General features: G+C 42.4%; 2 protein-coding genes across 4 annotated transcripts in view; one reads left to right on the top strand and one right to left on the bottom strand.

Annotated features, from left to right (window-relative positions):
* Positions 1-4,091: 4,091 nt before the first annotated feature.
* PHOSPHO2 (phosphatase, orphan 2) lies at positions 4,092-9,831 on the bottom strand. 3 transcript variants are annotated; one of them, XM_084799483.1, is made up of 2 exons: positions 8,904-9,831; positions 4,092-4,851 (listed from the first exon to the last, which is right to left on the bottom strand). In XM_084799483.1, exon 2 carries the CDS (start codon positions 4,823-4,825, stop codon positions 4,100-4,102), a length of 726 nt encoding a protein of 241 aa, XP_084655609.1. In that variant the 5' UTR covers positions 4,826-4,851; positions 8,904-9,831; the 3' UTR covers positions 4,092-4,099. The 3 variants fall into 3 exon arrangements, with proteins under 3 accessions (XP_084655609.1, XP_084655610.1, XP_084655608.1); XM_084799484.1 differs by having other exon boundaries at positions 9,415-9,831; XM_084799482.1 differs by having other exon boundaries at positions 9,582-9,831.
* A 97-nt stretch (positions 9,832-9,928) lies between these two features.
* Positions 9,929-18,171, top strand: part of CFAP210 (cilia and flagella associated protein 210) — a 29,790-nt gene continuing 21,547 nt past the window's right edge. The window contains exons 1-4 of the mRNA XM_084799462.1: positions 9,929-10,070; positions 12,663-12,889; positions 16,700-16,873; positions 16,970-17,163. Of these exons, the coding sequence (XP_084655588.1) occupies positions 10,022-10,070; positions 12,663-12,889; positions 16,700-16,873; positions 16,970-17,163 (644 nt within the window). The 5' untranslated portion in view covers positions 9,929-10,021. The remainder of the gene's footprint in view (positions 10,071-12,662; positions 12,890-16,699; positions 16,874-16,969; positions 17,164-18,171) is intronic.

The raw sequence follows: 18,171 nt of genomic DNA, 5'->3' as shown, positions 1-18,171 counted from the left end.
CAACAAAACAAAAAAAACCAAAACCCTAATAAACATGTTGGAGAAGAAACAACCTATTCAGAACAGATACTGAGAAAATTGGAGTCCACCTGTAGAAAACTGAAGCTCCATCCTCACTTCTCACCCTGCTTAAAAATCAATCCAAATGGACCAAAGATCTTGAGTAAAGCTTGAAACGTTGACGCTAACAGGGGAAAGCAGGTGAGGATACAGGCATAGGCAAGCACCTTCTGAACACGGCTCCAGTGGTGCAGGGAGTAACAGCAAGAACATTGACGAATAGGCTTCCATGGAATAAAAAGCCCCTACGTAACTCAAGCCTTCCTGCTACTCTTTCTATCTCCCCACTGTGAAGAGGGATGGCTCTCGAGATGCGCAGGTGAAGAACAGCCTGATGTGAGTAGCCTGTCCTGCCACCTGAGGCCATGGTAAAGTCCCCGCCAATGCTGCCACTGAGGGCCTTGTCTGGATCCATGGCCACTGCTGCAGCAGGGGTCTGTGTCAATGTCCATGGCCCATGTTACAACCAAAGGCCATGAGTATGTCCATGGCCTGGCCTGTCACCTTGGACTATGTGGAGGTCCAAGGGCTGTACAAAACTGGCCTGCCTCTCACTGGCTACAGGACTTTGGTGGGCATGGGAGAACTGACTCCAGGGGCCTGAGAGCTTCAGATCATCTTCCTGCCCCTCAGCAGCTGCAGCACTCTTTCCCTTTCCCTTTTCTGGGCAGCACAATAGAGCTGGCCCTAGAGGCAGGGGCTCAGGAGAGCAGGAGAGCTGGCCCTGCCCTTTGGCGGCTGCAGCATTGGGTGAGCTAGAAGGGGCAGTGCTGGAGAGCTCACCCTGGTGGCGGGGGTGCTGGTGGGCTGACCAACCCAGGGCTTGGAGTTAGCCCACCTCAACATCTACTGCATCTATGAACTGCTGGAGCGTGTGAAGGGGCCAGTCCTGCAGATCCAAAGGCGCAGGATCTCCACGACACAGGGCAACAAGAGACTGAGAGGAGTCCTGGTGAGAATACTGTATTGATAGTGAAGCCAGTGACTTCAAACCAGACCAATGGTTCACTGCAATGAACATTTGCAAGGAAAGATGTGTAACACACTGTGATACACCACAGCTTCCACTATGAGATGTTTTGTTGTTGTTGTTGTTGTTGTTGTTTTGGGGGGGGAGGGAGCTGCAAGGGCAAAGGGCAGAAACAAAGGGACAGGGAGATGAGTGGGATTAGGGTGCATGATATGAAACAATGAATTAACACAAAGCTTAAAAAACAACCTAAAAATAGAACCCATGTTTTTGTCTTGTTTTGTTTTTCAAGACAAGGTTTCTCTGTGTAATAGCCCTGGCTGTCTTAGACTCACTTTATAGATCAGGCTGGCCTTGAACTCACAGAGATCTGCCTGCCTTTGCCTCCCAAGTTCTGGTACTAAAGACATGTGCCACAACACCTGGCAAACTTCATGATGTTACTGTACCAGTCTCAAGTATGTATGTACCTGAAAGAATCAAAACTACAACATAGTAGAGAAACGTACCTATAAACCCATGTTTGCGTGACACTATTCACAACAGCAAAATTAGTTGATTGGCCTAGGTATGTAAGCTCAATGGTGTTTTATTCTACCACAAAGAAAAAATCATGTCATCAAAGACTATCCTCTATAGGAAAATGGAAAATGGAAAAAACTGGAAATCACCATGTTAAGTGAAATAAGCAAAACTCAGCACAGAGAAACCCTGTCTTGAAAGACTAAAAAAAAAAAAAAAAAAAAAAAAAAAAAAAAAAAAAAAACCTAAAAACTAAAAAATAAGAAATAGGCAAAACTGAGAAAGACAAATACAACTTTTTCATTCACATACAGAACAGAGATTCTAGAGAGACAAGAAATTAGAGGGGGCTGGTTGAAGAGACAGGGAAAGGAGTACGATGGCTCATCTCAAAGTAAACTGAAAAGCCTCTCCTAATGGACGTCATAGATGCGAGTAATTGTTTTGTTTCAAAGAACTGATATTTTCTGTGTATGGTATGTGTGTGTACCCACGTGAATGTAGGTATGTATACACATGAGAATTAATGGAAGCCAAAAGTCACTGCTGTTTTTCTTTCTTTCTTTGTTTTTCGGTTTTTGTTTTTGTTTTTGTTTTTGTTTTTTTGAGACAGGGTTTCTCTGTGTAGCCTTGGATGTCCTGGATTCCCTTTGTAGACCAGGCTGGCCTGGAACTCACAGCGATCTACCTGCCTCTGCCTCTTAAGTGCTGGGATTAAAGGCATACGCTACCACGCCCGGATGCTGAGTGTTTTTCTTGACTCCATCACTTTGCACCGTTATTATTGTTTGTTTCTTTGAGACAGGGTTTTTCCACGTAGCCCTGGCTGTCCCGGAACTCACACTGTAGTCCAGGTTGGCCTCGAACTCACAGAGATCCACCTGCCTCTGCCTCCAGAACGCTGGAATTAAAGCCACCACTTCCTGTTTCTGCTTTTTTTTTTTTTTTTTGAGACTGGTTCTCTCTCTCTCAAGTGGAGCTCACTGACTCTGCTGGGCTTGGTTGACCTTTGAGCTCCAAGGATCCACTAGTCTATGCTCCCCAGAGCTGCGGCTAGAGACGCGTACACATCAGCTTTCATGCCCGTGCTTGGGTATCTCAGCTTATGTTCCCATGCTTATGTGGCAGAATCCCATGATTATAAATGCAAGCCTCTTGGCCAAACAATCTGTGATAAATTAAGCCTTCCTGATTTAGAAAAAGAAGGAATGAGGCCTCCTGTTAAGAGGCATGAATGACCCACCTTGGAAGAGACCCCTCCTGCCTGCCTTTCATCTGACTAAAGAGTCAGCTAGGATCTTGAACCACTTTCATCTCAAGCCAGAAGCCATCTGGTCAACTGCTTGTGAACCCCTGACTTCAGATAGGTCATGTTTATTGTTCCAAGCCGTTAAGTTTATTTTGTCATCGCTGAGAGGATATCACTGTTGTCTGAATGGTCTCAAATTTCTGAGCTCAAGTCGGTATGTGGGTGTGTACCTCACAAGTAGCAGGAACTACAGGTGTACACCTCTGTATTTGGCTACGCTGTTAAATTCTGAGGTATCTTGTGCAACAATAAATAATCCATACTTAAAAACTACCAAAGAATAATCTAGAAAAACTATACAGCCTGAAGAGCTGAGCTATAAATGATTGAGCTAGTGGTTAAAAACCTTTCAAAACAGAAAGGTCTGCTTCACTGGTGAAATCTACCAGCAATTTTTTGTTTGTTTGTTTTTGATTTTTTGAGACAGGGTTTCTCTGTGTAGCCTTGGCTGTCCTGGACTCACTTTGTAGACCAGGCTGGCCTTGAACTCACAGAGATCTGCCTGGCTCTGCCTCCTGAGTGCTAGGACAAAAGCTGTGTACCACGGAATCTGGTCACATTAGCTTTTTTTTTCCTTTTCTTTTTCTTTTTTGAGACAAGGTTTATAGGTGTGTAGCCTTGGCTGTCCTGGACTCGCTTTGTAAACCAGGCTGGTCTCGGAACTCGCAAAGATCCACTGGCCTGGGATTAAAGGCGTGCTCCACCACAACTGGCTACCACATCAGCTATTTTCTGTTAACTACTGGATATATTTTTGAAATAAGAGTAAAATAAAGCCTCTTTTCCCAGAAATAAGTTTAAAAAAATACAATCTATACAATCTATTAACTACCCTTAGTATAGACCATGAGTTACACTTACCTCAGTTATGTATTGTTTTTCTGGGTCCATGACCACCTGTAGGTTCCATGTCTGCCGATAGGGGAGGCACTGACTAGGTTTTGGTTAGTGGTATTCAACAGAACTTTCTGGCACAACTGGAAAACAAGCTTAAGCAAAGGGTGACAACCTCGATGCCCTGGTCCTTGCTGCCCAGAATGTTTGTTGTGAGGACCTGAGCTTGGATATCAACCTCAAATCACAGCTGAGATTGGCTGAGCAACACGGTAGCCTTGAACTATCTCCCGAAGTCTTCAAAGAGGAAAAGCCCTCACACTTTTAAAGGTATTAACATCGGGGATTTAGGTTTATGTTGCTGAACCTAATCTCAAGTAATACAGATTTCAATGGTTGGCACATCACTCCTTTATTAGAAACTGTAAATGAGAAATTATCTCAACACCCGAAGACCAAACAACAACAGAAGACTCCATAGGCTCGAGCTTTTGAGACATTCTGGCAAGAGTTCTGTGTAAGGTGTACCCTTTCCGTGGCATGGCAACATCGTTTTTCTTTAAAAGGGTTACTGGACAGACGTCGTTTCCACCATCACCTATATAAACAGTCCGTGTATATTTCACCCCCTTTCGTAACTGCTCATTTACAAATTCTACCAAAACTGCATTTTTGCAAAGATTCTTGGGACACTTGTTGCAGGAATGAGTGTGGAAATTTCTCACTGTGAGTCGCCCGTTGTTGTCAAAAGCTGCTGGGTTTGTGAACACGCTGTCAAAGACACTGTGGAAATCAGCAGCTTCCAACACCCAGTCTACAAAGACTGAGTTGGAGTCTGAAATAATGATGCAGTCAAAGGTGTCCTTGTTCACCCTTAGAAAGCCGAGAAGCTCCTTCATGCCTGAGGTGAAAGGGATCGCGGTCACAGCTCTTCTCATTTCATCTTCTTTAACCCCTTCATCTCTCAAATACTTAAAGACTCTGCCCATAAATTCTGTCCAAAACCCCTTCTGGTAAGAATCTTGCAGTTCAACAGGAAGCTTCTTCTCTGGAGCACACTGTACAATCCAGGTGTCACTGTTGTCATCTATGATCGTATTGTCAAAGTCAAACACCAACAAAACTTTCATGGTTCCAGGAACAGATCTGGGTTACCCTGGAAAAGGAGAAGTATTATTCCCTAAACATACTGTGTTTACATATCTACTTTACTCATTCAAAATCAGAAGTACATGTTAAGCTGCTAAGAGCTAGGTGTGGTAGCACATGCCTGTGGTCTTAGTGCTTCAGAGGCTGGGGCGGGAGGAACAAGAGATTGAGGCTCACCTGGCTACACACTGAAAACTTATCTCTAGTGCCTTAAAGCTTGTTGAATAAATCTATAGGTCTCTGTGTCACTTATTTGTGAGAACGAGTGATTAGAATAGGCCTCCCAATTATACCCTGTTTTTCAAAATGGCTGGTTCCCTGTGTGTATCCCTGGCTGTCCTGGAACTCACTCTGTAGATCTCAGAGATGCACTAGTCTCTGCCTCCTGGCAGCTGGGATGAAAGTTGTGCACCACCACACCCAGCTCTAAGTAGGTTAATTTTAACAAAAAGATACTTAAATAAAAATACTCATTAACCTTAAAGTACACGCTAGCCAAGCCGAACTGTAATCAAACTGTAACTATTGTGAGATTTAAAAAATTCTATAAAGTGAAGAACCCCCCCAAAACAGGAAAAAGATACAGAAACAAATTAAAAATGGAAAACATGGTATGTAGCTAAAGTATTTTCTGGCTTATTGAAAAAGCTAACTAGTAGTAAAGACAGAACAGACACATACAAGCCCTTCGTGTCTGTCAATTTATAGCACGTTGGGAACATATAACCTAGAGGAATCTCCGACTATATTAATGTAACTGGCTTTTGATGTTATTGGTGAGGGAGCTTTTTTGAGACAGATCTCAGTCTGGAGCCAAGCCTGGCCTTGAACTTGTGATCCTCCTGTTTAGCTACCTGCATGCTGGGATTACAGGCATGAGCCAACACACCCAGCTGCTGTGTAAATTTAGACAGCATACTATATTCTGTTCCTGGATCCTTGTATTTGTATCTAATCAAGGTATCACTGGCTACCAGAGATTCAAGTAGGAAATTCACTTTCCCACACAAATAATTTAGCAAATAGCAGTGAGGCAAAACTGATGATCACCTAAGAACATTTTAGTTAGCTGGGTTGTGGTGCTGTATGCCTTTAATCCCAGGACTTGGGAGGCAGGGGCAGGCAATTCTCTGTGAGTTCAAGGCCAGCCTGGTCTATAAAGTAAACATGCTTTATAGAAATTTACAGTGTATGATTTTTAAACAGTTTTCTAGGGCGCGTACATAGCTCCTAGGTAGAAACTTGCTTAGCATGTGTGAGGCTTCAGTTTGATCTTTAGCACAATATTAAAACAAATGTTCCCCTAATGTAACTCATTGTTAGTTGAGTAATGCCTCAAGCTTAGGTTTAATTCACCACAAATTACTGACATTTCTTAACTGTTTTCTTTGGGGGGAGGGGCTTAGTTTTTTGAGGTAGGAGTTCCCTGGGTAGTCCTGGCTGTTCTGGAACTTACTCTGCATACCAGACTGAAAAGAGCATAAGGGCAAAGAAACATACAGTTAAGACTGATCTAAGAGTATTTTTTTCTCAGTTTAAGGTTTTTCCTGTCTTTTTAGTGTTTTTTGTTTGTTTGCTTTGTTTTGTTTTTCAAGACAGGTTTCTCTGTGTGGCCTTGGCTGTCCTGGACTCTCTCTGTAGACCAGGCTGGCCTCGAACTTAGAGAGATCCACCTGCCTCTGCTCCCAAGTGCTGGGATTAAAGGCGTGCGCCACCACGCTCGGCCATTGCCAGCTGTTTTTAAATCTCACTCCATTTCTGTATGAAGAGAAATTCCTCTGATGGATGGCAAAGGAATGGAGACTTCCTAACTCCTAAAATTAATACAAGTATTTTAGGGCTTAAAACTTATGTTTTCTAACTTGGTTTCCTTTTCCTCATACCAAAACAAAAACAAAAGAACAAACAAAACTATGTACTGGCAATGAAGAACAAAATTTGACTATACATATATACTTGAAATAAATACAAAAAATTGGATGTCATATGAAAATATTTTACCTAGTTAATAAAATCATGTGATAAGCCAACTGAATGTTATTATTTATTCTTCTTGTTAAAAAGGAAACACTTTATTTTATTTTCAATAAATATTCAGATACTAGTAATATATTTAAAATAAAAATCTACAAAAATTAAAGAAGTGCACAGATTGACTTTTAACAGTGTGAATTTTTCTGGGAATTCTTTTACTAAAACTTGAAAATCAGACCAGGCACAGTTGCTTACATCAGGAACCCCAGCACTCGGGAGGCCAGGGCTGACAATGCTACAAGCCTGTGCCTAGCTTAGGTTGCGTCTGCATTGTGAAGAGGGGCAGTGAGATGACTCGGGTTAAAAAACAAAAACAAACAAACAAACAAACAAACAAAAAAACCCTTGCTGAACAAGCCTGACAAGCCAAGTTTGATTCCTGCAAGCCACTGTTGAAGGAGAGAAACCCATGGTGGAAAGAGAGGATTCCTAAAAGCTGTCCTCTGACCGTAGTGTGCTGCTGTACTCACGCAACACAATAACACATTTTTTTTTTAAAAAACAAGGGCTGGAGAGACAGATCAAAGGTTAAGATCACTGACTGCTCTTCCAGAGGTCCTGAGTTCAATTTCTAGCAACCACATTGTGACTCACAACCATCTATAATGTGATATGACGCTCTCTTCTGGCCTGCAGGTGTACATGCAGTCATAACACTATATACATAATAATAAAATATACATAATAATAAATAAATCTTTAAAAACAAACAACAACAACAACAACAAGAAAAACCTCTAAAACCTTATTCTCAGGGCTGGAGAGATGGCTACCTAGTTAGGGGGGAAAATTGCTCTGGCAGAACATCCAAGTTCAGCTCAGAACCCATGGCTGGTGGTGCAACTCCAGTTCCAGGGGATTTAATGCCTCTGGACTCCACGCCAAGCAGCGCACTTGCACACACACACCATAAATAAATAAATAAATAAATAAATAAATAAATAAATAAGTAAGTAAGTAAGTGGCTGGAGAGGTGGCTCAGCAGTTAAGAGCACATACTGTTTTAGTAGAAGATCCATATTTGAGTGGCTTATCACCAGCTGTAATTCCCCTCCAGGGAGATAACTGCTCCAGCCTCTTCAGGCACCTTCATTATGTGCACACGCCCTCACACAAACACATACACATAACTAAATATAATAAACATTTAAAAAGGCTTATGAAAAGTGGCAGGGTCTTAATGAGTGGTTTAATGGTCATTTGTAGTTTTTGTTTTTAAAAAGGTCTACGTATTAATTTAAATTCTGTTTCCAATTAGGGTATAGATACCACTTTCTTCAATTTACAACGACAAAAATTAGGGCTATGAAGCAGAAAAGGCAAACAGTTCTAGATCAATTTGTACCCAGACTGTAGGTTGGAGTTGCAATCAGGAGTCTGAAGTATGAGACCATGTCAAAGTAGACAATGACTGGCATGTTATATGAGGATTTTTATTGAGAGGCAGGTCCACACTGCTTCTGCCCCAGCTGCTTCGAGGAGGTCTCTACAGTGAACATGTGAAAAAAGACATGCCTAGCCGGGCGGTGGTGGCGCACGCCTGCAATCCCAGCACTCGGGAGGCAGAGGCAGGCAGATTGCTGTGAATCTGAGGCCAGCCTGGTCTACAAAGTTAGCTTAGGACAGCCAAAGCTACACAGAGAAACCCTGTCTCAAAAAAAACAAAAAGAAAAAAAGAAAAAAAAAGACACGCATGTTGTCCCTTCAGTTCGCTCAGCTCAGAATTCCTGTCCTATAATGCAACACCCATCACGACGACATGATTTCTTGTCCACTCTGCATTACCTTGTGGGAAATTTCCTGCATTACCTTCAGGAAAATTAGGGCAAAATTTGTTGATGATGAAGCTAGCACTCCCTCACTAGGCACACGGGTCTCAAATAAACTATGCAAATGGCTGTTTGCTTGTAAAAAACAGTAAAATCTCTGACCTTTTTTAGTTCTTGTCATGTTTTAAGCTACGCTTCGAACTCACTAGTGTATGTACACGAAATTGTCTACAGATATTATTACTTCCATACTTACCAGCATTATGACAGTGGGACGCCTGATAGAAAACCTATAGCGAGCTAGCACAACTGTGTTAGGACTTTCAGTACTGAAAGTCGCACTTGCACTGGACGCGGTGGCGCATGCCTTTAATCCTGGCACTTGGGAGGCGGAGGCAGGCAGATCTCTATGAGTTCGTGGCCAGCATGGTCTACAAAGCGAGTCCAGGACAGCCAGGCAGGACTACAAGAGAAATTCTGTCTGGAAAAACAAAACCAACCAAACAACAACAACAAAAACACACCAAAAAAAAAAAAAAAAAAGAAATCGCACTTGCTTTCATTTTCAGAGACAAGAAATGTTGCTTAATTAATCAGTAGTGCCAACTACTTACTAATGAAATCATTTGTACATCGGAGTGTCAGGAAAGCCTCTTTTGAGAGCAAGTGCCAGTCCATTTTAACATATTTTTGTGTCATTACAGACTGGTTCCCAAGCACACTAATTACAACTTATTTACCAAGCACTTTTATATTAAAGGTCTTACCGTGAATGTTCTGGGGACAACATTCAAGTTTTAATAGTCCTATGTAACAACAATAAACAGGGTCTCATCTATTCCTGATCATGCCTCACGAACAAAATAACGTTAAAAACAGCTTTTATGTCCCTTAATCCCTGGGGTTCTGGGGTCAAAAGGGCTCTGTCCTTCACCTCAGCCGGCGAGGAGCAGTGTAGGAGCTCGCACTCAGCCTGCGTCTCGACTCCCACACTGGTCGACTCCAAATTAGCGCAGCGTGTGGGGAAGGAGACAGCAGCCGGGAAGTAGCAAGGGCTCCTCACTGACCCGGTCCCGGTCCCGGTCGCAGCCAGCAGCCAGCAGCGAACACCCGTTCCGGCATCCGCCGGTTGGTCTTCGTGCCTTAAGAAAACCCCAGCGCCCGAGCTCGCCCGGAACTCCGCACCGCGCACGCGCACTTCCGTGCTTCAGGCTTCGGAAAAATTCGGTTACCGACTCGGCTCCTTCCTGGTTCCTGAACGACGACGAACGTCACTTCCGGCGTGGTTGCTAAACAACCAAACGGTTTAGTAACCATTCTGTGGCTGAAGTCGTATTGAGTCAGGCAGGGCACGCGGATCTCAGTTTCTTAGAGATGCAGGTGCGCTTTGGTCGGCGCTCCGGACAGGCGAAGGAAAGCACAGGTGAGCCGCGTTGGCCCTTTCCGGAGCTGGGATTGTTTCTAGAACCCCCGCATAGGGTGACACGTGAGGTTTGCCTTTTGAAATGGGCTTTGCCAAGTCGAAAGCATTCCCAGTGAGCATCCTGATACAAGTTAGGCAGGTTGGCCTTTAGGTGAATGAGGGGAAAAAGGAGAGAGGATTAGGGATGCGTAGTAGAAAGTTTACAGGAACAGGGCAGAAAAAGCAGAAAGTTGGGCGCTTTACCCCCAACGGTCAGCTGGTCACATACTCAGGGGCCTCTTAAGATTTGTTGTTCTTTGAATATATTTTGGAACGCCGTTTGGAAGTGTTATTGACCTAGTAAAGCCTTCTGTTGCATGCCGGCCGGGTAGCCTTTCCTAAAGCTCAAGGATATATCTCAGTTCTTTCCACGCTAAAGTTAAAACTCTTCCCCAAGTCAAATGCTTTGATAGTGTAAAAAAAATATATGGTATATAAGGTAATTAAGATGACCTAAGATTTGATTTTGCCATAGATGTAGGCAAGTAGGACTTATAAAAAAAAACTTTATAATGTCCAACCACAAGTTTGACTGTTGTCGTGGTAACTAGTAGATTCTTGGAAATTTGTCTCTAGCAGTAACACCGCCCCCCGCCCAGGACAGACACACTCTAGTCAGTGAGAATATTAGGAAATTTGATTCACCCACAAAGGCATTTCGCAAATAGTCATTACGATTCATTTTGTCCGGCAGTGCCTTGGTGTTGTCATTTAAATATGGTGGAAATCTCCCATAAGTTCCTGTTGCCGGGCACAGCAGTGCATACCTGGCATCCTAGCTGAGGCACCTATGAAAGGGCACAGTTAACTGTGAAACCGCTTTTATTACAACCTGTTGGTATCGTCATTGCTGAACACAGTCCGAAAGAGGAAGCTACCAATGATACAGGGGAAATCAAGGTCTCCTTTGGGGATTCTTAGTCTCATACATAAAATAATTTAAGAACGAACTCAAAGCAGACGCTCAAGAACAATTTTATGAAAAGAAAAACTGCAGGGCAGGAAATCTGCAGAAGCTCAATTGCTGCCTCAAGGAGGAAAGCAAGCAAGCGAGTGAGCTGTGTCAGTTAAACTGGCCTGGAAGCCATGGCAGACAGGCGGCTATATACTGAGGAGAGAAGCTTTAGATCAGCAGTTCTCGACTCTTCTAATGCTGCAGCCCTTTAGTACAGCTCCTCATAGCGTGGTGACGCCCAACCGTACAGTTTTTTTCTTTGCTGCCTCATGACTGTAATCCCCCTACTGCTATGAAGTGTACTGCAAATACGTGTGTATTCCAATGGTCTCTGGCATCCCCTGAAGGGATGGTGACCCACAGGTTGAGAACACTGCTTTAGAGAAAGAGTGAGGAAGTCTGAAATCCTGGGGGAGAACCCAAAGTGTTAAGGAACGCACGCTTAGAAGAGAGAGAGAATAAAAGAATAGACTTCTCGGAGCAGTTCAGAAGAGTGAGCAGACCTAACACATTATGTTGCTGCACCTCATAAGGTTCTACATTACAGGCAGGGATTCTAGGAAAGAAAACAAAGCTATAAAATCACAAAGTAATTACTTTGAATAAAATCTATCATAAAACGAGTAGATGAGCCGGGCGTGGTGGCGCACCCCTGTAATCCCAGCACTTGGGAGGTGGAGACAGGTGGATGGATGTGAGTTCAGGACAGCCAAGGCTACACAGAGAGACCTTGTCTCGAAACAAACAAACAAACAAACAAACAAAAGTAGGTGAGTGGTGGCATAATAAGGCTTTAAGGAGGAGAGACGAGGATGTGGGAGTGTTGGTGAGGAATATAGCCACTATTTGAACTGTAATGATGATTTTGGAGGCACATACTTGTCAAAGTTTAATATTGTAAATATTTCTATTAAATGGGTCTTATTAAAGAGATAATTCTGCCTGTCCCCTTAGCATGACTTAAGATGAGTTCAAGGATAGACCTTTAGCCAAAGTGGCTGAGCCAACCCAGCTAGAGTGTCTGGTCTCACCCAGGCGTGGGTCCCGTTCTCTTGACCTGGATTTTATTTTTTATTTTTTATTTTTATTTTTTACTACTCTAACACCAAGATTCTACAAAGTTAAATATCTTGCCCAGATTTACAGCTGAAGGAAATCACCAAAGTTTCGATCCATTTCTTCTGATTTCATAAAGCCTTGTATTTTTTTTCCCTTAGCTGTTTTGTTTTTTTTTTTTTAAGATTTATTTATGGATCTCTGAGTTCAAGGCCAGTCTGGTCTACAAAGTGAGTCTAGAACAGCCAAGGTTACACAGAGAAACCCTGTTTTGAGAAAAACAAACAAACAAAAAGCACATATTTACTTATTTATTTATTAAGTATACAGTGTTTTGCCTGCATGTCTGCCTGCAGGCCAGAAGAGGGGCCAGATCTCATTAAAGATGGCTGTGAGCCACCATGTAGTTGCTGGAAATTGAACTCAGGACCTTTGGAAGAGCAGCCAGTACTCTTAACCTCTAAGCCATCTGAGGGAAAAAAAAAAGTTACGTGATCTCTTCCTGGAATAGTGTTTAATAATTACGTTTTTATATGCACTAGGAATGAAGAACTCTGAAAAAGAAGAAATTCCCTATCCACCTCTCCTACCTAGCAAGGTGGATCTGCGTCAGGTCACCATAATTCCGCATGCTGAGTGGGAAAGGATTCGAGACAGCCTTGACAGGTTGACAAGAGAAGCAGCAGCCCTTCGTGCAGAAAGAACAGCAAAGACAAAGAAGCACGCCCAATCCCAGGAGATGGTAAAACACTGGACCAACACATACGCGGTGAGTGTGCATCTTTCAGAAGCCACATGCTTTTTAGTACTATCTTAACCTTTTATAAATCATTTTGTATTCAAAATGTCATAAATACAAGGACACATGTTTTCAAGGTCAAGTAACATATCATAAATAACCCAATTAAGATAAATACTTTGTGAAATTTTGGCATATATATGCTTCTAAAACCATCATTTAAGATAATGAACATATTCATCATGTAAAAGTTTCCATGTGCTGTTTAGCTCCTTGTCTGTCCTCCTTAGATACAGGTCGGCACGCATCTACTATTTATTATTATAGGCTTTATCCAACAGGGTTGGTTTTCCGTGCTGTTCTATATTATATACACTCTTTGTATTGTGGGCTGGAGTATTGCTGTGTAGTAGTCCAGTGTTCAGCACATTGCAGTTTATTTAGCTGGTTACTTGATGGTATGACGTCAACCAAATGTTGACATCTGGCTTAGCATCTTTTGACTACTATAAGTATACAGTGATCACGTGGTTTCGCTGTATGTGTTTCTCTTGAGTAAATGTCTTGATATGAATACATACTATGAAATCTCGTGATCACTGTATATTTTCTTTGCTAGGGGGCTAAAGCATGTCTTAAATGGCTCATGAGTGAACGGTGCTCACAGCTCTTTCAGAAGGTCTGCACTTAGTTTACAGGACTCACACTGAGCACCTCACAATCACCTGTAAAACCAGCTCCATGGGATCTGACACCCTCTTCTGGCCTCTTACGACCCCTGCATACATTTATACATACCTGCATGTGCACACGCAGGAGCGCGTGCGCACACACACACACACACACACACACACACACACACACATACACACACAAATATAAACCTTTTAAAAATTAACTTTTGGGGGCTGGAGAGATAGCTCAGTGATATGCTCTTCCAAAGAACCTGGGTTCAATTCCCAGCACCCACATGGCAGCTCACAACTGTCTATAACTTCAGTTCCAAGGGATCTGACACCCTTACACCAAAGCACATAAAATAAAATTAAATTATTTTTTAAAAATTAACTTTTTAAGAGATTTCCCAACTGTATAAAATCACATAGCACTTGTGGTTTTGTATTCGCACCAAGTGCTTCTGTATTCTCATCAGTAGTTGGTAGGGTCAGCCTTTCTCGTTATAGACATTTTAGTGGGTGTGAAAATTTCCATACAGCTTGAATTGGAATTTTCCTAATAACACATGTCAAATATCGTTTACAAAAAGTTCTTGTGCATGCATGCATCATGCTCATGTGGAGCCGGAGGACAACTCATCAAGTAAAGGCACTGCACCCGAGGCTGGCAACAGGCGTCCGAGAACCCACATGGGAGAGAGAGAAAGGACTCCCATGAGTTGTCAAATAAACCCTTTCCCCACCTTTTGGCCAATGTGTTTTACCACAGCAATGGAAAAGAAACTAGAGCATTGGCTAAACATCTTTTGATGAACTTGTTTTCCAGCACTTCAGTTTCTGTAATGAGACTGTTTTCTTGTTATTGAATTAGAGAACTTTAAAAACATATTGTGACGGTAAGTGAGGTGGCACATCCTTGTAATCCAAATGCTCAGGAAGCTAAGGAAGAAAAACCTTGATTTCTAGGGCAGCCTGGACTACATAGTGAGTTCAAGGCTAGCCTGGTCAACATATCAAGACCCTGCCTTAAAAAACAACCAACCAACCAACAACAAGAGGGCTGAGAATGTACTGTAGCTGGTAGAGGATTTGCTTAGAGTGAGTGAAACCCTGAACTCAGTCTGCAGCAGTATTAAAGCTGGGTATGGTGGTCCACACATGCAGTCCCAATACTTGGAGATGGCAGAAGGAGGATGAAAAGCTCAGGCGTCCTTGACTATGCAGTGAGTGTAAGGCTAGCCCAGGCTCCATGAGACCCTGGCTGAAAGAAAATGTATGTATTTGAAAATATTTCCTCAGCCAGACATGGTGACACACACCTGTAATCCCAGTACTTAGGCAGGAGAATTTCTGAGTTTAAGGCCAGTTTGGTCCTGAAAGCCAGTCCAGGACAGCCAAGGCTACACAGAGAAACCCTGTCTCAAAAAACAAACAAACAAAAAGAAACAAAATTTCCTCTTACTATATATCTTGAATTTTTATTTACTTACCTTGTCTTTTAAATTATTTTATTTTATGTATGTTGGTGTGAGGGTGTCAGATCCCCTGGAACTGGAATCACAGACAGTTGTGAGCTGTCATGTGGGTGCTGGGAATTGAACCCAGGTCCTCTAGAAGAACAATCAGTGCTCTTAACTGCTGAGCTATCTGTCCAGCCCCTACCTTGTCTTTTAAAAGACAAGATTAAAAAAAAAACCAACTTTATTTTTAGTGTTTTGCCTGCATGTATGTCTGTGTGCGGGCGTCATATGTTGGAGTTACAGACAGTTATGAACTGCCATTACAGACAGTTGTGAGCTGCCATGTGGGTGCTGGGAATTGAACCTGGGTCCTCTAGAAGAGCAGTCAGTGCTCTTAACCACTGAGTCATCTCTTCAACCTCTAAAAGACAAGATTAAAATTTTTTTTAAATTTATTTTTACTTTTTGAGATTTCCTTATACTGTCCAGACTGATTTCTGTCTTAGTGAGGGTTTCTATTGCTGTGAAGAGACACCATGACCATGACAGCTCTTCTAATGGAAACTGTTCATCTGTGGCTGGCTCACAGGTCAGAGGTTTAGTCCATTATCGTCATGGCGGGAAGCATGGCAGCATGCAGGCAGACGTGGGCTGGAGAAGGAGCTGAGGGCTCTACAGCAGAAGGAGACGGTGTGCCACACTGGGTGTAGCCTGAGCATACGAGACTCAAAGTCCTCCTCCACAGTGACATACTTCCTCCAGCGAGACCCCAGCTACTCCAACAAGGCTACTCCTCCTAATAGTGCAACTCTCCATGCCTTAAGCATTCAAATAAATAAATACATGAATAGGTATGGTGGCCACCACAGCCGCAAACTCAGTCTCAAGGGATCCTCCTGTCTCTGATTTTTTTCTCCAGAGTAGCTGGAGTTACAAGCATGCACTGTCATGATTTGCCAATAGAAAAGTTTTAAATTTTAGTGAGGTCTTAGGATTGGAGAGAGAAATCCATTATAAGCCCCATTAATGGCTTTGGGTTTCAAACCATGTAAATGTGCTACCCACCTAAAAAATTAAATTAAAAATTAGTGCAGGGCTGAAGAGATGGCTAAGTGGCTAAGAGCACTGACTGCTCCCAGCATCCACATGGCAGCTCACGATGCTCTGTAACTACAGTCCCAGGGCATCAAACCACCTCTTCTGACCTCGGGTACTAGACAAGCATGCGATGCACAGACATACATGTAGACAAAACAGCTATGCACATTAACTAACTAAATACAATATAAAGGGGCTGGAGAGATGGCTCAGAGGTTAAGAGCACTGGCTGCTCTTCCAAAGGTCCTGAGTTCAATTCTCAGCAAACACATGGTGGCTCACAACCATCTGTAATGAGACCTGGTAACCTCTTCTGGTGTGCAGGCAGAACACTGTATACAAAATAAATAAATACATCTTTAAAAAAATAAATACAATTTAAAAATTAGTTCAAAGTGTAAGTTCATGTTTACTAATGAATTATGCAAACAGTTAAATTTCATAATGCAATTCAAGTGATCATATGTTGATATTAACTTTTGAGTCAATTAAATTGAAATTTCAAAACAAAGATTGCTTTGGGGTTAGGGTTTAACCATAAGGGCCCTAGGTTTGATCCCCAATACTGAAAACAGGAAGAGAGAGACTATTTTGTCTTTTCACAGGGAATGAAAGAACAGAAACTTAGAGCCAAGCAAAAGCGTGATGAAGAGATTGAGACTGAAAGACAAATTCTTGATTTGGAGGAAGAAATATACAAACAAGGAGAAAGAAAGAAAGCCATTGAACACGCAAAGCAGCATCAGTATCACCAGACGGAAAGAGTGAAAAACTTCCATGTACTGTCTGCTTCTCTTTACTTAACATGCATAGTTAATAGTTTTCTTTATATACTTAGACATAGTTTTCTTTAAATAGTGCAATTCTTTTTGTAGTCAGGACTTCTTCTCAGTAGAGTTATGCAAGAGCGTGATGCCCAGATTCAGTTCAAAAAGAATGCAGTAAAATCCGATAAGAAATGGGAGGAGCAAGTAAAACTCGACGTTGAAAAAGCTTTTAAAGAAGAGCAAGAGAAGGAACAAAAACAGCGCCAAGAAAGAATAGCTCTTGCCCAAGAGCATCTGAAACAGTATGTATACATCAGTGACCTTTTATGTGTCCTCCTCATGATGGATATAGATTTCCCCTGATTCTGAAATTAATGGATACCGAAATACATGGTAGGAAAAAAAAAAAAAAACCACAGAAAGATTAGAACTCACTAGTAGAGACAAGCACGGTGATACACTTGGGACTGTAACACTTGGGAGGCTGCAGTAGGAAAATTAAGAGTTGGAGACCAGTCTGGCCTATATAACAAGACCCTATCTCAAAAGACAAAACAGAGAAAAACTGAGCTGGCTCCATGGGTAAAGGCATCTGCCACACAAGCCTGATGTGAGTTCAGTCCCTGGAAGGAAAGAACTAACTCCACAAAGTTGTCCTTTGACCTTCACCAGTGTACAGCCCCACATGAGCCACACACACAGGGACACACATACCCACTAAACTTTTAAGAAAGACAAAACAAAGGACTATACAGATGGCTCATCATTTAAAGATGAGCTGGCTGCTCTTCCAAAGGACCTGGGTTTGATTCCCAGCACCCACATGGAAGCTTACAACCATCCTGTTGTAGGGGACCTGACACCTTTTTCTAGTCTCATCAGACACTACATGGATATTGTGTGCAGACACACATAGTCAGAACACCCATGCCCACAAGTCAAATAATAATAATAACAACAACAACAATAATAATAACAATAGCAACAAGGTTTCTCTGTGTAGCCTTGGCTGTCCTGGACTCACTTTGTAGACCAGGCTGGCCTTGAACTCACAGCAATCCACCTGCCTCTGCCTCCCAAGTGCTGGGATTAAAGGCATGTGCCACCACACCTGGCTATTATTATTATTAGGTTTTTGTGCAGAGTTTCTCTGTGTAGCCTTGGCTGTCCTAGACTTGATTTGTAGACCAGGCTGGCCTTGATCTCACAGCAATCTGCCTGCCTCTGCCTCCCAAGTGCTGGGATTAAAGACGTGTACCACCACACCTGGTCTCAAATGTTTAAAAAAGACAAAAAAAGATTTAAAAAAG

Source organism: Acomys minous, assembly GCF_964271855.1.
Source record: "Acomys minous genome assembly, chromosome: 10".
NCBI classification, from domain to species: Eukaryota; Metazoa; Chordata; class Mammalia; order Rodentia; family Muridae; genus Acomys; species Acomys minous.
This window is presented reverse-complemented; position numbering and strand designations above follow the sequence as displayed.

Coding starts and splice junctions, on each gene's coding strand:
- PHOSPHO2 (XM_084799483.1), bottom strand. CDS start 4,825: ATGAAAGTTTTGTTGGTGTTTGACTTTGACAATACGATCATAGATGAC.